Source organism: Chelonoidis abingdonii, chromosome 2 (genome assembly GCF_003597395.2).
Source record: "Chelonoidis abingdonii isolate Lonesome George chromosome 2, CheloAbing_2.0, whole genome shotgun sequence".
Taxonomy (NCBI): Eukaryota; Metazoa; Chordata; order Testudines; family Testudinidae; genus Chelonoidis; species Chelonoidis abingdonii.
The window spans coordinates 77352733-77374823 of record NC_133770.1 but is presented as its reverse complement, the minus strand read 5'-3'; the positions used below and the strand labels follow the sequence as shown (position 1 = coordinate 77374823).

Genomic DNA, 22091 nt, shown 5'->3' with positions numbered 1-22091 from the left:
GTTCAAAGGTGAGTAACCGTCTTTTCTTTTCGAGTGCTTGTTCATATCCATTCCAAGTAGGTAATCCAAGCTTACCTAGGCGGTGGGGTCGGAGTTGGGCACTGCAATGCAAACAGCCAAGCCCAGAGCTGCGTGCGTCCCTGATTGTTGTACAGGCGTAATGGGCAGAGAAGGGTGCACCGAGACCACGTAGCTGCACGGCATATTCATGGATCGGCACACAAGCTAGAAAGGCAATCGATGAGGCCTGAGCCCTGTGGATGTGCAGTCACTCGGCCTGGAAGGCGTGAGCTAATCATGGCACGCTCGAATGCACGCTGTGACCCAAGACGATATTCTCTGAGATGAGACGGGTTGACCTTTCATCCTGTCTGCCACGGCGACAAAAAGTTGGGGCGTCTTACGGAAAGGTCTGGTGCGGTCATGTAGAATGCTAGTGCTCTACGTATGTCCAGCGAGTGTTAATTGCTGCTCTCTACGGGATCGTGAGGTTTAGGAAAAAAGACGGGAGGAATATGTCTTGGTTGAGGTGAAAAATGAACACCTTGGAGGAAGGCCGGATGCGGGCGCAGCTGCACTTGTCCTTGTGGAATATCTGTAAGGTGGGTCCACCATGAGAGTTGCGAAGCTCCGAAACTCTCCTAGCCGATGTAATGGCTACAAGGAACGCCACCTCCATGATAAGTACAGGAGAGAGCGGTTGCCAAGGGCTCAAACGGAGGGGCCATTAGTCTCGACAGAACCAAATTGAGGTCCAAGAAGGGGCGGACAGCGGACCTGAGAAAAGGCGCTCAGCCTTTGAGGAACTCGAGACATCGGGTGAAGAAAACAGAGGAAGCTCCTTCTCCGGGATGGAACGTCGAAATGGCAGCCAGGTGTACGCGCAAGGATGAGAGTGCAAGGCCATGCTGCTTGAGGTACCAGAAGATATTCCATATTACATGGATGGGAGCCTGTGCAGGTGTCGCATGGTGCGCCTGACACCAGCAGGAGAACCTCTTCCAGCTTGGCCATGTAGGTAGCTCTAGTGGATGGTTTCCTGCTACCCAGGGACTCGCTGCACTGGGGTGAAGCAGCGCAGCTCCGAGCGACTCAACCACTCAGGACACGCGTCAGGTGGAGGGATTGCAGGTCGGATGAAGAAGTCTGCTGTGGTCCTGGGATATCAGGTCCTGAGGAGAGGCAGGGGAACGGGGCTGGCTACTGAGAAGGTCCAGCAACGTGGTGTACCAGTGTTGGCAAAGGCCATGCTGGGGGCGATCAAATCACTCGGCCTGTCCCTGTGAAGCTTCACCAGGACCTTGTGCACTAACGGAAAGGTGGGAAGCATTACAGCGTGGTTACCAAGAGACGAGGAAGAGCGTCCGAGATTGAGCCTGGGGGCGAGACTGCGAAAGGAGCAGAACCTGGAACACTTCTGGTTGCTGCGGGAGCGAAGAGGTCGATGTGGGAAAGCCCCATTCTGAAGAGAGAATGAGCTACATTCGGTCGAAGTGACCACTCGTGGGCTAGAAATGACCTGCTGAGGCGGTCGCTAATGTTTCTGGCCCTGGGAGGAAGGAAGCCACCAGATCCATGGAGTGGGCTATACAGAATTCCCATAACCTGATCGCCTCCTGACAAAGGGAAGAGAGCGGGTCCCTCCCTGCTTTGTTTATATAGTGCATCGCGGTGTATTGTCCGTGAGCACTTAAAACACAACGGCCCGCAGGTGGTGAAGAAAGGCCTCACAGGTGAGGCGACTGTCCGTAGCTCTCGGATTTTATATGCAATGATAAGCTCCTGGGGGACCAAGGCTGTGTCCGACAAGCCCCCATGTGAGCCCAGCCCAGAGATGATGCGTCCATTGTCAGGACATGGACGGTTGCGCTGGGGTGGAATGGCATGCCCGCACACACCAGGAGGGGTTTTGCCACCAGCGGAGAGAGTGTAAGACGCTGCATGGGATTGTGACGACAAACATCCATGCTGTCATCTACGAGGGCGGTAAACGGAGGCTAAGCCAGAATTGAAGGGGGCGAAGGCGGAGCTTGGCGTGCTTTGTGACAAAAGTGCAGGCCGCCATGTGACAGCAGAGGCTGAGACAGACCCGGGCCGAGGTCATCGGGAAATGCTTGTAGGCTTCTCTATGGCCGTGACTGATTGCCTGGAACCGGCTCAGGGGGAGCGAAGCTGTGCGAGCATGGAGTCCAGGACAGCCCCAATGAATTCTATCCTCTGAGTGGGCACGAGGATGGACTTGTCGAAATGATCATGAGGCCAAACTCGAACAGCTCCATGATGACGGCTACGTGTGCGGTGACCTGGGTCTGCGAGTCCCGCCGAACAAGCCAGTCGTCAGGTAAGGGAAGACGCATATGCGCTGACGACGGGAAAACAGCACACTGCCATATTTTGTGAAAACACGTGGGGCAGTGGAAAGGCCGAAGGGAAGGACCGTGAATTGGAAGTGACGATCTTGAACCATAAAGCGCAAGTAGCATCTGTGTGGGGGTAAATCGAGATATGAAAGTATGCGTCCTTCATGTCGAGAGCAGCAAACCAGTCTCCCGGATCCAGGGACGAGATAATAGTCCCCAAGGAAACCATGGGATTCTTTAAGAAGGCGTTATCTGCGGAGGTCTAGGATGGGTCGAAGGCCTCCTTTCGACTTGGGGATTAAAAAATAACGGAGTAAAACCCCCTGCCCCTGAGTTCTTGAGGTACCTCCTCTATGGCTCGATTCTCGAGAAGTGTGCGGATCTCCTGCCAGAGGAGATGCTCGTGAGAGGGTCCTGAAAGAGGGCAGGGAGGGAGGGTGGGAGGGAGGGGATGAAATAAACTGGAGATGGTAACCAATCCACGGCGTAAGACCCAATTGATCGGGAAGTTAGCTCGTAACTGTTGTTCTTCGAGATGTGTTGCTCATATCCATTCCACACCCGCCCTCCTTCCCCACTGTCGGAGTAGCCGGCAAGAAGGAACTGAGGAGCGGGCGGGTCGGCAGGGGTATATATGCGGTGCCGCAATGGCGCCACGCCAGGGGGCGCCTGCCGACCCACCGGGTGTTGCTAGGGGAAAATTCTTCCGACGAACGTGCACGCGGCGCACGCACACCTACTTGGAATGGATATGAGCAACACATCTCGAAGAACAACAGTTACAAAGGTGAGTAACCGTCTTTTCTGAACACCAACAGAGTAATTGCTACAGTTCCTGGTAAGGATGTTAATGTATTTTTTTCCCCTTCAGTTTCAGACTTTCGGCCCTAGAGTGACATAATTAATCTTCAAAACAGCCTGGCTGCAGATACTGACACCTAATAGAGTACAAGAGAGAGACTAAGGAAATTTCCAGAGTCACTGATCACATTCATTGGACAAACAAGATCTTCAAAAGAGGGCTCAGTACAGGTCTCTTTGATACCATGGTAGAATATTAGTATCTACCAGCACTTTGCCTAAAACAGTGCTACCACCAACAGAGCTGCAGCAGTGTTCACAACCATGGGGAATTTTTCAGAAAAAATGCTAGTGTAAAAGATGCCTTGCTTTTCCTGATCCATGAAGCTGAAGATATAATTGCTTTCCTTCAGAAAATACCCTAACCTAGATTCAGTAGTGGAAGGCCCAAGTCATGAGACTTTGCAAACCTGAAGAGGCTTAGCATCTCCATTCACTCCTGGAATCATCTGAAGATACGTGGTACCTTTTTCAGAACACCTTAAAACTACATAACGGACTCAGGCATTGTCTAAAGGACTTGGGTTGTTTTTTTGTTGTTTTTTTCCCAGTTTCTCAATAGCAATATACATTTATTTTTTTAAAGTCTCATGTTGACTTACTAGGTAGTCAGACATTGTTTCAATGCTGCATTTTCCTGTTGACATTTCACCACCATAAGAAAGCCAGACTCTTGGCAGCATTTGGTAAAAGCTGAAATAAAAAAAAATTAAAGTTTAGATTCTTTTACTATGGCTCCCCCACATTAACAAAAGGACAATACACTATTTTAAAAGGTTATCTGACTCCCAAATTGACCTGTTTCTGGCATTATGGCAAGCTTGGAACTTTTGTAACTTCAGTATATCCAAGCATTACACTTAGGTCAGTGATGAGCTTCATGTATTTTTTTAAGACACAACTGCAGGCTGGCGGAAGTCAAGGTTTCTCCTTGATTTTAGTTGAGCATTTTAAAAGCGGATGCTAAACTGCCAGATTACTCCTCTTTTAGCTGTTGCAAAAGCAAGCACGTACATTGTGTGACTATGGGTATGTCTGGGCCGCATTGTAAACCTGGGTCCATGGGCCACAGACTTGTGGACTTGGTGGTTCCAAGCCTGCACTTGAGTGTCCATACCAGGTTTATAATTGCTGGCCTCAGGTCTCACAGCCATATTAACATGTCCATACTACACTATGCATACCTTCTGACTCGGCTCTGCAACATGAACTGTGTCCACACCACAAAATGGCAGGCCTTGGGCCCAAGTCAGAGTGAGACTCAGGTTCTGATCCAACTCGTGAGCAGCATCCTAGGATCTGAGTCCCGAATGCTTGCTGACCCGAGTCAATCTGATGTATGTGTGTGGACAGAAGGGGGCTTGAGCTCAAACCTGAGTGAGCGCCTGTGCTTAGTGAGCAGTGTAGACATACCTATGTAACTTAATCTTTACCTCTGATGTAGATGATAAATAATCAAGGCCTGATTTGCCTCTCAAACCAGTTGTACACCAGTTTAAGGCCTTTTATTTTAATGGCTACACCTGATTGTTGCTGCTGGAAGTGAGAGGACTATGTATTCCAAACTACACATTTTGGGAGCACTATGTGCTGTTTGGCCAGGGTGCTCTTTGAACAAAGTCTGGTTCTGAACTCTTGAATACCGGGGGGTCCTCTGCCAAATGCAGACCTCACAAACACTCAGCCTGAATGATAGTGAGAGACCTTTAGTATCCAACTAGTAATTTAATTGTCAAATGCCATGCAGATATACCTGTTCTGATATTATATAATGTCTAAGTGATATGGCTCACTCCCCAAGTCACTATGAAATATATCCAGAAATTGCAGTATGTATATTAAGCTGAATAAACCCACTAATGCTGCTTGATTATATTTTTGTGTGTGTTATGAAGAAAACAAACCACATTATAAACATTTTCCCATTCACTGACCGAGTCTGATCTTCAAACCCAACAACGGCTAGCCTGGAGCCTTAAGCTGTTTGTAAGGTCTTTGTCACTTGTTTAGCAACAAGATTTTAATTGGGATCTTTCCTTCATACTATATAACACATTAACACTCTCATATACAGTGATGTTGCTAATACCACCAACCAATTTCTGAAGCTGTGTATTCTGTAACAAATCCCATTTAAAACTCTACTCCCTGCCTTTCATACTGATAAGTCAGTGTTATTGTGGTGAAATAGCTTGTGTATGTTAAAAATACTAAATCAATGACTTCATCAGTGTTGTTAAATAAAAGTTAGGACCCTTAATGTTGCTTTTCTTCTATGATTAGAGCTTCCAAAATTTGCTAAGCATAATAATTACTACAATCTAGTGTAGTAATGACAGTAATTACTAAACCAATTAAATACCACTGGCTGGATAATTTCCTGTTGTGAAAGAGCCCTTCGGAGAGAAGCTGGGAAACATTGAGGTGTGGTTTACGCAGTGGAGTTTCCAAGCCATCCTCCCCTTAGGTGACAGATCCTAGGGGACCTGGGAGCATACAATGGGCATGGTCTCCCACTCCTATAGCTCCTGGGGCTGCACGAAGAAGGAAACCACTAGTTCCATGGAGAAAATATGCTGCCCTGCTGATTCTTCTCTATAGCAGCACAGCTCAAAGGAGTCTTGCTACTACTAGCTGTATCTCATTTGGACTGTGCAGCAGCATGTAGCAGTATTGACTCCAGAACACATTTCCTCTTTAAAATCCAATGAGTCAGCAGGGGGTAATGCCAAGGAGAATAGCTGATCTATTGCTCTGCTCCCTATCTCCAAATCCCACCGATCACTCTCAGGGGTGTCTCATAGAGGGGAGAACACAGAGTAGATACATCTCCCTAAGAGAGAGAGTGAGAGAGAGATGATGGATCCCAGTTCCATCTACTTACAGCAGTGAAAGGAACCATCCAGCCTTAAGAAAAATATCTTATTTTGTATAACACAAACTAAAAATGGAATGTATGAAGTTTTTTAAATATCAACATTTAAAAACACATACCCTATAACTAATTGCCTACTAATTAGTTACCCTGTGTAGTGTGCAATTCATTTTCTTTGCATTCAATTACTGTACTTAAAAAAAATGTAATTTAATAGAATAGGTTTTGTTAAAATTAATTGGTATTTGCTTAAAAGTACTTATGACTAGCCTAATAATACGTTGCTTACAACAGGTGGTGGTTGTTGTAGGAACAGCAATGATCTGTATTCTATGTATAACCTGTACGCTCAAAAGGTCTGTTACACTCCCCCCTATCCCCCTTGTCTCCTCTCCCTCTTTGAATACTTGTGAAGAGGCTTTCCCCCACCCCTCCCTCCTGGAATGCTTGTGGGATGAATGGTCTGCTTAAACAGCTGGAAGATCAGAAGAGCTCCCAGATAGACAAGGTGTCTGGGGGTTTGGTTACACTTGCAGGTGTGCAACGCTGGGAGTTAAAGCTGTCTTCGTACAGCTGTGTAGGGAAAGCGCTGGAGTGTGACCACACTGACAGCTACCAGCGGTGCAGTGTGGCCACATTTGCAGCGGTGTTGGGAGTGGTGCATTACAGGCAGCTATCCCACAGAGCACCTCGTCCCATTTTGGCGCCATTTTGCCGCTGTGGGTTGTGGGAAGGGGGCGGAGGGTGAGAGTCATTCTGCTTCCTGTCCCAACACCTCGTGATGCATCGCCTCACATCCCAGCAACCCCTGTTTTTCCATCCACGTTTGGCGCCCTCTTGACTCTCTCAACGGTTTCTGTGCAGCGCGATTCCTGTGGGAAATGGAGCCCGAACTGCTGAGGAGTGTGCTGACGAATCTCGCCAGCACATCACGTTTGGCAGTTGAGCTATTCTTTAAGATACAAAGTGATGAGGAATCTGACGAGCGAGTTGCCTGACGTGTATGACACTAAATTGCTTCTGGCATTCACGGAAATGCTCAGCACCGCGGAACGCTGCTTCTGGGCTCGGGAAACAAGCACTGAGTGGTGGGATCGCATCGTCATGGAAGTCTGGGATGACGAGCAGTGGCTGCAGAACTTTCGGATGAGAAAAGCCACTTTCATGGGACTGTGTGCTGAGCTCGCGCCCCCACCCTGTGGCGCAAGGACACGAGATTGAAGCTGCCCTGTCGGTGAGAAGCGAAGTGGCTATTGCAGTCTGCAACTGGCACTCCAGACAGCTACCGATCGGTCACGGGAACTCAGTTTGGAGTGGGAAAGTCAACCGTTGCAAATCGTGTTGATGCAAGTTTGCAGGGCGGCATTAATCGCATCCTGGCTAAAAGAACTGTGACTTTGGGGAACGTGCAGGAGCATTGTGAGATGGCTTGCACAGATCGGGTTCCCTTAACTGTGGAGGGGCGATAGATGGGACGCAATAATTACGCTATTCTGGCACCACTCCCATCATAGGATCCGATGTACGTTAATCTGGCGAAGGAAGGGTATTCTACTATAGTTTTCCAGGTGCTTGTGGCGATACCGTGGGCGTTGGCATGACATTAACACAGCTTGGCCTGGAAAGTGGCATGAGCACGCATCTTCAGAATACTGGGCCTGTTCGGTTTATTTTGTTCAGGGGAGAGATTGAGCCTATTTGGCAGGGCAGAAAAAGCTGCAGGCTTTCAGAGATTTCTTTTTCCCAAGACGGGGAAGAATCAAAAGTAGGGGATTTGAAATGCCATTGTGATCAACTTGGAGACCATTGGCTTAGCCCATTAATGCCTTGACTCATGAAACCGTAACAGGAGCAAAGGAGCCAGTTTCAACTACAGCTGAGCCGGTGCCCAAATGACTGTGGAGTGTGCTTTTGGCCGTTTAAAGGGGCGCATTGGCGATCCTCTGTATGGGAAGCTAGACTTGTGGGCAAAGCAACATCCCCACGGTTTATATCGCGTGCTGTACCTCCATAATCTTGCTGACGGGAAGAGCAAAGATTCAGTCAGGCATCGGACCTCCCGTAGGTTTAAAGCCTGGAGAGCCTGAATCTGTACAGCCAGAGAGCACGGCTACTAAGAGAACCAGCACAGGGCTTGCAAGGATCAGGGATGCCTTGAGGGAGGAACTTTGAGCTGAAAACCAACAGTAATGTTTGGTGCCTTGCACGGGTAGTGAAGTGCAGTGGTACAATGTTAGTAGGAATCTGTTTTTCTAAAGCTGATTTGCAGTGCCTGTTTTTCCTGGGGCTAAAGGTATCTTTGGACTTTCTGCAATAATAAAGACTGTTTCCAAGCCACGAAATTCATTTATGAAAAGCAAATAACTTATTGATAGACACACAACATTTGGGGAACCTAAAGGCAGGGGGGGTGGGGTGCGGAACTGTACAATCACAGGTTTTGAATGTCCTGTCTGGACACAGTGGCCGTGCAATGACTGCTGGCACTTCCAGGCATGCCCTATACTTGCACAGGTGATTGGCGGGCTGCAGAATGCAGAGAGGTTAAGGGTTGGTAGTTTCTTAGGGGCTGGTGGTGAACGACAGTGTCTGGAAGCAGCAGTGGTAAAGAACTGATCATAGGGAGGGGGTGTGAGCTGACATGGGGGCACGCGTCAGGAATGAGCTTGGCGTGGTGGGGGGCGGTGCAGAGTAGTGCTCTGCTGCATGGCTAACGCGCCTGGAAGAGTGCCGCTGCGCGCCCGATCTTTCAGCTGCTTTTGCTTTCTTACCTGGCCGCTGCGTTCCTGGCGATACTGCTTCCTTTTCCCTCCATCCCTGCAGTTTTATCTCCTGGCAGAGTGATCCACAACTGTTGCCGCAGTCTTCTTGTCTTTTCAATGGCTTCTTCGCAGGTTGAGTCTTGAGGCTGTGAATAACAACGACAGCTGAGAATTCCACAATTCGCCCTGGACCAAGAAAAGGCAAACACTTAACAGAGCAGCATGTATATCCAGATAGTATTCCACGCAGGAAGGAGTAAACATTCTTCACAAAGCCAATTTTCCCATACCAAAGAGAGCGCCCACAACTCACAGGAGCCCTGAAATGGTGAGTAAGAAGGGACTAGATTGTTCAGGCGTACTGTGTGTCTCTGTGTGTTGGGGAAAGCAAACCCAGCTGCAGGGGGCACCTACACGAACAGATCCCTCCCAACATTTGCAGAGGAGTTGATCCTGGAAGATATCTCGCGCTGCGGGTCACCTGGGAAGAGCGAGGGTCTTCTAGCAGCAAATGCAGATTTCCTGCCTGGCCCCCTAGCACTTCCCTTGTCAGCAATGGCCCCCCAACCTCACAGGCACAGTGGCGCGGACGCATAGCCTGACTGGGACATAGCACGCCACGGTGGCTCTCCAATACACACTTGCGCAAACACATGCCCATGCTCGTCTGAAACTTGAAGAGATTACCGAGGCTGGATACTCTGCGATGTAAGACCACATCACCATTGCTATTCCATACATCTAGGCCATCAGCAATGAGGAACGCTCCCGTCTTATCTCCGAAAAAAATTTCCATCCAGAAAATAAAAACCGCAGTAACCTCGTGTCCTCCACCCATACGGTTGCTGCGACAGCGACCTTCCTCCTGGCTTGAAAAGCCTGCTGCATGCCTCCGGGACTCTGTGGTTCTCCCCCACCCCAGTACCGCTCAACTCTCCGGTCATCTCCCCGCTCCTCCTCCCGACCCTCACATCCAAAGGCCATCTATGGTCCTCAGATGGCGGTGGGTCACCCCCAAGTATCACAACGCCAGCTCTTGGTAAAAACGGCAGGTCGGGGGCACAGCGCTCTGGAGCGGCGGTTTCCTCACGGCTGCAATAGGCGACTCCCAGCTCCTTCCTTTAACCTGCACGCAAACGACCCCCAGTATGGCCCCTTTCCAGCATGGCCTGTGTATACCTGCCGCAAAGGTACGGTAATTCCTACGGCTAGCGCAGCATGGGACCTGCACAGTCCTCCCCACAAACACGGATAGGTCCAGCCAACTCGCTCACGCTCATGCGGGGCTTTTTGGCGCGTGAGCAGGTCCCACCTAGAAAGACACTGATGCCTCCAGCTGAGCAAACAGGAAGGGGATTTTTTAAATTCCCGGGGCATTCAAAGGGTGGGTCACCTGAGGCCAGGGCAGCAGAGTTCGAACTGATGAGCAGAGTGGCTGAACAGGCATTCTGGGATACCTCCAAATACCTCTGGAGGCCAATAACAGCGTGTAAAGGTGCACGGCTGGGGCAAGATCCTCCCCAGGGAGGGGGGAGCCACACCGGCCTCGATACGCGTTGTCTAAGTCAGCCCTTTCTTCAGGGCTGAGCAGCACTGTACAGTCACTTGGGGCCCCGACCTTCTGCTGTAGGGCAGGGCAACAAATACAAGATTATAAAGGCTCAGACCCTCTTGGCTCAGGGCTGAGCGAACAATAGTTCAGGCAGCTCAAGCCCTTTGGTGCAGGACCGAGCAGTGGCACAGTTAAAGGGGGCCCAGCCCATGGTTCGGGCGGGGCACCAAACACAAAGTACAGAGGCTCAGACCCTCTTGACTCAGGGCTGAGCAACAATAGTCCAGGCAGCTCAATGGCCTCCTCAGGCCAGGGAAAGGGGGATTCTGCCACCCAGATATGGGTGGCAGGGGGAACGCAGCCCCACCCACTCCACTGCGTTCCAGCCCGGGGCCCTAGCAGCGGTTATCACCGCTACTGGTCAGTGGGGTCCCTGACCGCAACGCACTGACATGGGTTCAGGTATATTTGCAGCCTGACTGCAGTTGGCTGCCCCCGGGCTACTTCCAATCCCCCCCCGGGTCTACCTGATCTGTGGCGTCAGCCCCCGGGGAGTCCAGTAGCATGGGCCACTCACGGCCAGCGCTGGGCGGTAGGTCCAGCAGTACCTCTGGGAAGTCCGGCTCGGCCTGCTCCGGGGGTTCCTCGGGGTAACAGCAGGGACGGGGCAGCTCCAGCAGCTCCTCCTCGTAGCGGGTGCAGGGAAGCTTCGGCAGCCCCTCGTCATAGCGGGCGCGGGGAAGCTCCGGCAGCTCCTCGTCGTAGCGGGCACAAGGAAGCTCCGGCCAGTCAGGGCAACGGCCCTGGGCCTCAGCCACTTCCCAGTCACGAGCACCCTCAGGCAGGTCTGCTCTTGATGGCGGCTGGGCTTCAACTGAGCGCTGACGGCCGGCTTTTATACTTCTGGGTCGCCTCCTGACCCTTTGAGGGGCAGGCTCACTGCTCTGTGGCCCCGCCCCCGTAGGTGTCTGACGGGGCTCAACCCTCCCTGGGGAGGAGGGGAGCCACACCGCCTCATTACACAGCGCTTTTGGTGGCCATACTGGCGGAGCAGCGCTGCACCAGCAGCGCTGCAGTCATTATTCCCCAGGCTGAGAAGGAGTACATCCAGCGCTGTAGCCAGGGAGATACAGCGCTGTATGTGCCTTGCAAGTGTGGATGGTGAGTGAGTTGCAGCGCTGTAAAGCCACCACCAGCACTACAACTCTCCAGTGTAGCCAAGCCCTAGGACTCTAATTAGGCAGCACTCACACACCCAATTCATGGACACTGCCCAAGGTGGAGTGTGACCAACCAGGCATGGCCAAGTCATCTCTAGTCACAGGCCATGAGGAGCAGGTCCTTAAAAGGGGAAGCGGCCATGTGCTCAGCAGTGCACTCACAAGCTTGTACCTCCCATGAAGGCCCTTCGCCTGGACTGCCTTGCCAGTGGTTTGATGCGTTGCATTCCATCGTGCCTCAGGAAGACATACCTTCATCACACCATTCATCGCTGTGCTGTGAGACATTTACCTTAAAGGATCCTGACATTGCCAGTGCTGTGCCTGTCCTGGGGCCGTGAGTATGCGAGTGTGAATGTGACCCCCGCTCCCCTTCTTTTGAGCTTAGCTATGAGTATAATAAACGTGCTGCTTTCTGCCAAACTCTGGTGGGTCATTAGTCCTCCCTAAGCTTACTAGCTGGCCCAATTTTGCGTAACGTTTTTTTTTAAAATGCTGAAATAGAAAGCTACTATGATTGCAAAAATTAAAGCCATTGTTAAGCTATATTTTTATGCTCAACAATTAGATGTATTTTTAAAGGCCAGCTAAATGTGTGCAGATATTTTAGTGAATATAATCGGTAAACTGACTTTTAAACTGAAGTTTAAACAGTTATTTCATGCCAGATGAATTTAGGACACTGTTTAACAATATAATAAATATACTGCTGATTCATTAACAGCAAAATCTACCATACCTAAACAAGAAAGAATAAATCAAATTATGTCTGCTGAAAATTAGAAATAAACTTTTTGTTGAAAAATGTAAAGTAATGAATATTGAAAAACATAATCCCAACTATACAGACAAAATGATTGGTTCTAAATTAGCTGTTACCACTCAAGAAAGATCTTGGAGTCATTGTGGATAGTTCTCTGAAAACAACCACTCAATGTGACCCAACAGTCAAAAAAGCAAACAGAATGTTACGAACCCTTACAGCTAGTAAGATAACAGACAAGAAATACCATAATGCCACTACATAAATCCATGGTATATACACATCTTGAATACTGAGTGTAGTCCTGGTTGTCCCGTCTCAAAAAAGGTACCTTAGAAATGGAAAAGGTAACATAAGGAACATAAGAACAGTCATACCGGGTCAGACCAAAGGTCCATCTAGCCCAGTATCCTGTCTACCGACAGTGGCCAATGCCAGGTGCACCAGAGGGAGTGAACCTAACAGGCAATGATCAAGTGATCTCTCTCCTGCCATCCATCTCCACCCTCTGACAATCAGAGGCTAGGGACATCATTCCTTATCCATTCTGGCTAATAGCCATTTATGGACTTAACCACCATGAATTTATCCAGTTCTCTTTTAAACGCTGTTATAGTCCTAGCCGTCACAACCTCCTCAGGTACAGAGAAGGACAACAAAAATTATTAGGGATATAGAACAGCTTCCATATGAGGAGAGATTAAAAAAGACTGGGACTTTTCAGCTTGTAAAAGAGACGACTAAAGGGGAGGGATGTGATAGAGGTCTATCAAATCAACAACAGTATGGAAAAAGTGAGTAAGGAAGTGCTATTTACTCTTTCACATAACACAAGAACCAGGGATCAACCAAGAATTGAGTAGGCAGCAGGTTAAAAACAAACAAAAGGAAGTACTTCTTTACACAGTGCATAGTCAACCTGTGGAACTCCTTGCCGGGGAATGTTGTGAGGCCAAAACTGTAACTGGGTGAAAAAAATAACTAGATAAGTTCATGGAGGATAGGTCTATCAATTGCTATTAGCCAAGATGACCAGGAATGAAACCCCATGCTCCGGGGGATCCTTAACCCTCTGACTGCCAGATGCTGGGACTGGACAGCAGGGAATGGATCACTTGATAGGTGCCCTATCCTGCTGATTCCCTTTGAAGCTTTTAGCACTGGCCACTGTTAGAAGACCGGATTACTAGGCTAGATGGACCATTGGTCTGACCCAGTACAGCCAAACTTATGTTCTTATCATGTTTCTCCTCCACATTTGTACACTAATATTTTTACTCATGTTTTTTTGCAGATGGTGATCAATGTGAAATAGTTACTCAGTAGCAAGTCACTAGATCATATACATTTTACAGATTTAGTATATATATAGATACTTTTTTGGGTAGGCTGATGCTGGGAGACAAGTTAGTAGACAAGGGAGCTGAAGGCTAGGGCGAGGCTCAAGTCATTGACTGTTTAAGTGCAAATGTAGCTGAGTATCTCTTCATTTGCATGCATAATCACAGTAATCACATTCTTTAATATAGGTGTACATTTACATGCAGACCCCCAACGTAACTCCTTAAAAAATTTGGCCCTGCATATTTGCCAGGACCCTATTTCCAGTGGTTCATGTTGACTTACTGAGCAGTTGCTAGAGCAATGTTATTCTGTTTATGTACCCTCCACAGGCTCAGCTCTGCACGATGCTGGTACAAACGGAGTAAATACAGACAGAGCCCTATGTAGATACAAAATTTGTATCCGCATCCGATCTGCAAACATGGTCTGCGGACAACCGTATCTGCAGATGAAGATATTCACGGATATAAAGCAGGTATCTGCAGATTTGCAGGGCTTTACACACAGGGAGATTTCTCTCCAAAAAAGTAGCAGGGCAAAATCTTAATGTTCTGCTCAAGAGTGGGCTGGCTGTGGGTTTCATCCTGATTCTGTTGAAGCCCTATCATATTATATACTGACTAAAGAGGGAGCAGTTGCCAGTTAGATGGTTTCAAGCCATCTGAGCAGGCTAGTTGTGTACTGAAATCAGAAGGACTTCTCCAATTCACAGGGAAGCAGAGAATCTATCTGAAATTTCCCCAGATATTGACTGGAACCTTTTTACAGGCTCATTTTGAGAAGAGGTAAGGTACAAAAGACCTGTGAATGAAAAATACAGGAATGATGCACTGCCTATTCTGACCATTTTGGGGGAAATTTTCTAAAGGGCCTCAGACTGGTTTCTAAAACGTCACATGCTGTTTTGTAGTTTTCCTGGGGCAAATTTCTGCTTGGGCAAAACTCTGAAGTGCATACGCAAATCACTATTTTATCTGCCCATACAGTACCCATCACCATGTTATCTTCAAAATCCCCTTGTAAGCTGGGAAAGTATTTATGTCTAAGGAAGTTAAACGAACAATATCGTTCAGATGTATAATGTACCAATATCACCAGAGGATGGTCAAACCTAAAGGCAGTGCAGGCTATTGTAGCGGGGTGGTTACCCACTCCTGCCCTGCGGGGCTTGAAACAGCCCAGGAAAGGGCTGCAGCTGAGCCACGCCCCAATGATCCCAATCAGGCCACTGCAGGCCTGTATAAAAAGGCTGTGAGCCAGAGGCCGAAGGATCTCCCTTTAGCTGAGGAGGGAGATGGACCTAGCTGCCTGAGTGCTAAGGGGTACTGGAGTGAAGCAGGGCTGGGGAGGGCCAGAGGAGCTGGGGAGCTCCACGCTGGCAACTCCCCAGGCTGCAAGGCCTGGTCCAAGGCCCCTGGAACTGGGAGTACTGGGTTGCAGGGAAAGGCAGCAGGTCAAAACCTCCCTTGCCTGTGATGACTGGCTTATACAGATTGCAGTTGGCCCCAGTGAAAGGGGGCTAGATGGTGAGTGGCAGTGGCCCATAGGCTGAGGCAAGGTGGGGATAGAGGGTTGGGGGTTTCCCAGAGAGGGGAGACCCATAGAGACTGGTAGGGTTATTGCCAGGGGGCAGCCCCAGGGTAAAGGGTCCTGGGAGGGACACGGGGGCCAGCAGCAGCAGGACACCGGCCTGCACAGGGCGCTCCAGAGTCTGGAGAAGCTAATTCCTGAGATGACCAGCAGGAGGCGCCACAGGGGTGAGTCCCGCATGTCTACACGATATACTGCTATAATGCACTTTTTAAGGGTGAATGAACCCTGAAAAACTTTCCAAAATAAGTGTATTTTAAAGCAGGATTTGAGTGAAAAGGTGTCATGTGTCCAAGGGAACACTTTCATGCATAAATTGAATACAGTCTTAAAATGTCAGACTACTTGATATATGTACAGTAGTTTCAATTTTAGCAAGTTGCAAAAACTTAAAAGTCCACAAAAATGAAGTTTTAAGGATGCTTTTGAGCAGTTGGACCTACGTGTATTATAAACTAGTATTACTAGTAAAAAATCAGAGTAATAAGATATGCAAAATGTGCTGTAATAGCACCCAAGTATTTATTTAGCTTCTTTTTAAGATAATACTTTTACTGAATTAAAATGTATAGCTTTTTGTTGTTTCCTGGAGATTTGTACGGTATGGCCTTATGTCACCATTTCATAGCAATGTGATAGCTATAATCAGGATAAAAAATAAAATGTGGTTCTCTCATTAAAAGCCTTCTAAAGCTTAAGACTTGTATAGTGAACAATCTGACTTCTAGTCCCCACAGGCTTATGCCTAAGTGCTGTGCTGCCTTTTTTGTAATAATCAGTCCTTCTGGGAGCTGCAAAGTTTAAAAAAAAAAGAAAAAAGCTGAAGACAACAGGAGGTCCCTCTCACTTGTTAGCTCACCAGTCTTGATTGGTTAAAGGCGTGATGTCCCAGTGAACAAATCTGGAAATACATAGCGAGCATTCCCTAGCTTCAGAAGGCCCTGCTTGTGGTATATAGCCATGCAAACACAAAGCATCATTACAAAGTGATAAAACCGCTTCAAGCTATATAGCTTTAATGTTGCCAAAGCTTAGCACAGAAGGAAAAAAAGGAGCAGGTTAGAGCATATTAGACATCCCCACATGAACTCTCACTACTTAATTACTCAACCTAAGCACTTTAAAATCCCTGTGATAATGGTGTAAGGGACTATGGTGCAAGACGATTTTAGTTAGAAATATTTACCAGAAGCTCTCCAGCAGCCAGGAGAGCATTGTTCTAATTTTAGTTATTTTCAATTTTATATTTTTTTCATGAAATATCTTATGATCTCTAAATGCAGAACATCAAAAATTCTAGTGTTAAAAATCTGCTTTGGGGAATAACTGTACAAATTGGGAGCAGTATTTTTGGATGTAATCTCATTTCAAAATCTACAGAAACAGATATTAGGTTTAGCTGTCATCACAATTTTCTGGTTCTAGCTATTTTCATACTGCAGACTGATAACTTCAAGGTATATAATGGGCTATGACAAAAAAGTAAATACACAAGATCTGATTAAACTCAAAATAGTTTTAATATTTTCACATTTTTAACAGCTACCAATGTAGATTGTAACTCCAGGGGTTGAACCTTTCACATTCAACAGAATGCAGCCTGTTTCCTGATACTACATGCTGAGTGAGGAATAGTTCCTCTTTCAATAATGATCTCAGCTCCAGTGATGAGAGGCACCAGACTATAGAAATAAAGTCAAATCTGACATTTCGTTAGTATAATGAAACATTTTTTAAAACTTGCCCACTGGTTTGTGTGTGCAGCTAATGAGTACTCCCTCTCCTGTGGGTATCAACCATGCATCAAAAGACCAGGCAAACCAAGCTTCTCCCATTTCAGACACTCTGGGTGCAATCCTGGCCCCACTGAAGTCTATTGTGAAGCTTCCACTAACATCAATGGAGCTGGATTTCACTCTCCATTTTCAGAATCCCCAGTTAATGACTTCCAAGCTGTCAAACAAACCTGGTTAGCCTACACCAGTGGTCACCAACCGGTCGATCGTGATCATCTGATCAATCGTGATCTCCAGAGTCGTAGCGGGGCTGCCACTAAGACAGGCTCCCTGACTGTCCTGGCCCTATGCTGCTCCCACAAGTGGCCAGCGTGGCCCTGGTGGTAGGGAGACAGGGGTCTCCCTCTGCATGCTGCTCCTGCCTGTAAGCACCACTCCCACAGCTCCCATTGGCCGGGATAGGGAGCTGTGGCCAATGGTAAATGCGGGGGCGATGCTTGCAAAGAGGGGCAGTGTGCGGAGCCATGTGCTGCCCACCCCTCCACCCCCAAGGGTCGCAGAGGCGTGTTGGCACTTTCCAGGACTGGCGTGGGGCTGAGGTAAGCAGGGAGCCTGCCTTAATGGCAGCCACGCTGAGCCACAGGCAGGAAGCTGCTGGAGGTAAATGCTGCCTGGTGGAGGCCACGAACTCCCAGCCCTGAGCCCCTCCCAAAGCCAGCACCCTAAACTCCCTCCTGCACCCCCAGCCCTGAGCCCCCTCTCAGAGCCAGTATCCCAAACCAGCCCTGAGCCCCCTCCCAGAGGCAGCACCTCATATTCCCTCTTGCACCCTGAATCCTCTCCTGCACCCCAAGTCCCACCCCTGACCCTCCTCCCAGAGCCAGCACCCCATATCCCCTCCTGCACCCCAACACTCTTCCCCAGCACGGAGCCCCCTCCTGCACCCAAATTCCCTCCCAAATCTTGCACCCCATACCCACTCCTGCACTCCAACCCCCTGCCCCAGGCTCATCCCAGAGTCCCCTCCCACACTACGAACCCCTCAGCCCTGGCACAGAGTCTGCATCCCCCTCTCGAAACCCTACCCAAGCCCAGTGAAGGTGACTGAGGATGGGTGAGAGCATGACCCGGGGGCGGGGGGCGGCGGAATAGAGTGAGTGGGTCGGGGCTTTGGGGAAGAGGCAGGGCCTTGGCCTCAGGGAAGGGGCCTAGTAGATCCTAGGTTGCCCTTACATTCAAAAATGATCTTAGGCATAAAAAGGTTAGAGACCACTGGCCTACACTGATCACTCTTTGCCCAACTCCTCATCCCAAAGGGCTGCCTGGGTGGTTTCCATGCTTGCTCACCAAGCCAAAGAAAACCAGTTAGAAGGTAAGAAATGTTGTTTGTCTGAGTCTTCTCTCCCCAATGTGGGTGATGAGCCCAGAGAGAGAGGACTTGAATGACAAGCTAGGTTGGCAACGATGACAGAAAGTGGGAGAAAGAGTGCCTTGTTAATGGGACAACAGCTCCTTCCTACTTGGAAAGCAGGCAGGATTGTGGCATAATGACTGGAAGGCTTTATATTTAAATGCTACACCTACTGATGAGGGCAGATCCAGTGAAGCCTGGTGAAGATATAGATAGAGTTGCAGATATCTGATCTGCAGAGCTTGGCCATGGAGGCTTCTGGTATCTTAGTCCAAGGATTATGGCTCTGGGCAACAGGATTTAAATGGATCAGGCTAGAGAGGCTTGCGGAGGCACAGGTAAACCAGATTCAGGAATTAATCCAACGGGAGGAGAGCACAGACGAGAACTTTATGGGTTTCTCTCAAGAGTCTGAATGGGGGATAGGACCTTCTGAACTCCTGTGTCCAGGGCAAGTTGGCCTGGATGGGGGGGAAAGAGTGCAAAGGACTCCAAATCCTCCTCCTCCTTGAGGGGTTCTGTTTCCAGGGTGAAGGAAAGAGGGAGAAACTCTCTTTGGCAGTGAGGTAGCGGAAAGCTCTCTGGAGAAAGTGAGGGAGGAGAGAACCCAGGGTGGATAAACTTTTTTTTTTTATTTAAATTGGATTTTTTTTTTGATAAAAAATGTTTGAGGAGAAAACCTAAAGATAGTTTTAATTAAGATGCATTATATCTCATAGAATCTCATCATGGAATTATAATCAGATATTATAAATTCTAATAATCTAGTATGAGACAATATATTAATGTAATGTTTAAGAAACATTTTGTAAATGAGTTCCAATAGTTTATGGAGTAGGGACCCAATCTTATTAGGTTCCAGGGACTTCTGTATACATTATACAAGCCAAAATGTTAAGGTTCTCATGTTGACCTGGCTGACAGTCAATTTAATTTTTGTTTTTTAAAAAAGAGATTTCATTTAACTATTAGTTCTGCTTCAGTTACCTTTGGTAAATGAAATAACCAAACAATCATTCATCTTCTGATATAGCTGTAAAACTAACCTGAAAAGTTTTCAAAATAAATCACTTTCAAAATGCATAGTGTGTACCTTCTAAAAATGAAAGCTACATCTATCTCTGAGTTGTGAAGAATATGTATTAAGGTTATAACAGTCAACAAGAATGCACTTTTATGTAGAAATCCATGATTAAATCTAGTCTTCTTGACTAGTGATTTAAATCAATTTGATTTAAATCAAATCCAACCTGAAAGAACCTGTGGAAAAGGGGCCCACTTCGAGTTTCTCAGGGAGGAAAGTAGAAGAGAACAAAGGCCTCCCTTCAAAGGGGAAAGTAGGGAGATGATGTAGGCTCTGATGCAGGCAACGGCTCCAGAATTAAGATTTTGTTTTGAGGGACAAGCAAAGAGTGAGCAAATGGGGGCAGCCCTGGAAGGAATCCCCTACTTCCTCTTCCCCTCCACTATTCTTCCAGATCTGGATCTGGAGGAACACCGAAGCAAGGTGAATTCATCTAGTTTCACCCCAATCTATGCCTTCTGGCAAGTAACTGGATGGCGAAATTGCAGAGTCACTGTTTTGTTGGACCTTAGCCGCACAAAATACACAAGAATATAAAAGATGCTTCTTGTAAGTAATCAGAAAGATGTGACTTCCTGCCAAAAAGCATGGATGGATAGGCCTCAAAACTATGGGAAAAAATAGCCTCACTACATGTGGCAACACCAAAACAGAAATGTGATATAAAACTCAATTTCTAGTGTGCTACCCTATCCTAGGCAAAGACACTGAGGCATATTGACTTTGGTAGCATTTGTTTGCTTAGTCATGTTTAGTCGAGTTACTAAAACTGTAATCACCTCCAGTTTGACTGATATGTATCCAAAGATAACATCTCTGATTCACAAGTAGTGAAGCCATACGAGAATAATAGAAGGTATTTCCTCTTAAATATGCCTCTCAGAAGTTCTTCGGCACAGGCACAAGGGCCATCTTTCAACACCAATTTATCACCTCTCCCCATTTCAAACAAAGCTGAGTTACCACATTTTTATCATTGTAAAGAAATTAAACCCAAATTAACTAAAGCTTTAGACACATTTCTCATGTATACCTCATTCTGATTCTCTCTCACATCTGTGCCCTTATCACATTGAGGAATATGATCTTGAATGCTAGGCTAAATGTACTGTCCAATTTAATATCCTTACTGATTCCCTTAGTTCATTTTTACATCTATTACACAACAGTTCCTTCACTGAAACAAATCAACATTTTAATGATTATTAAAACATTGTTTATCTTACAGTTTTAAAAATAGGTAACCTAGAAAGCCATTCTAAATGTCCTCAGTTTGGTTTACTTTAGAGAGAATGAAAATATTACAATATGGATAGTCCTAGTATATAGTGCAAGTACATTTTATTTCAGAAGGGTTGGGACAGGCTGAACCAGGATCCAAGTTGAGCCAGAAAGAAATGCATACAAAATATGAATTTCTAGCCAAAATATCTGTTTTAGCACGAGATGCACATTCTGTTTAGCTTTATAGAGTATCATTATTTTTAGTAACAAATTATAAAAAATTGGCCTATTTATGAGGTTTGTTAACATACTGTATTACATTTCTGTGATAGACAGATTTGGTATATGAAAGAGTTTGGACTGATGTGACACTAAAGGGTAGGAGGCGATAAAGTACGTGCAACTATAATTTTATAGTTTCTTCAGTGCTACATCAAAATGAAAGGCTTGTGTCACATATTGTTGCAGTACGTATAGGTACACTAAAGAGTTCTGACACAAAGTAAATGCATTAACAAGTGAATACAAGTGAGTCTTAATAGTCCACTTTGAATTATAAGCTTAAATTACTACCAATGGATGGAAAAAAAGCTTTCTGAACAGTTGACAAGTGGCATATAACAGAATCCCCTATCCACTGAATTATTTTTCTAAAGATGATTGATGTGTCAAAGTAATGTGAGATCTTGAACAGGTGAAAAAAGATCAAGATACTGAACATTTTTTATATATATTATGTAAAATGAATACGATTTTGAGACCTTTTGGTCCCATCTCCACAAGGCTTTAAATGTAGTTTAACACTGTTTAAAAAGGGTTCCAACTAAACTGATTGCCACCTAATGTAGGATCAAAGTATGCTCTATGTTAAACAGTGCTGTAGCCTAGCTTTGGATTCACATCAGAAATTGGTTTGAATGGAATCATATTTAAACAGAATTTGAACATATTTCCTAAACTTTGAGCCCCAGTAAGTACTGGTCCTTTGTTTCTGGATAGATGCAGAAAAATTCATAGTAAAACACTAAGGGTGGAGGTGGATGGGTGTGCCTGTTATATAACACAGACTTGAATTACAAACATTTATTCCATTTATGGTCACGTTCAGTGGGATAAATAAAATATTAAAATATGTTATAAAGTTTTGTAATATAAGTTTTTTAGTTTGATCATATAGAAAAAAAATCCTTTGAATTTACCGAAGTGCTCTCCACTAAGACGAAGAACTGCCTGGACTTCAATTTAATCTGGCAGATCCATATCTGATGTAAATTGTCATAGTTACACTATGACACATTACACTAGATGA

The 22091-nt window shown here is 46.7% G+C and overlaps 1 protein-coding gene across 1 annotated transcript in view; it reads right to left on the bottom strand.

Moving 5' to 3' along the window:
- Positions 1-22091, bottom strand: part of CMC1 (C-X9-C motif containing 1) — an 88832-nt gene that overhangs the window by 8575 nt on the left and 58166 nt on the right. The window contains exon 3 of the mRNA XM_075062475.1: positions 3824-3914. Coding sequence (XP_074918576.1) covers positions 3824-3914 — 91 coding nt within the window. The remainder of the gene's footprint in view (positions 1-3823; positions 3915-22091) is intronic.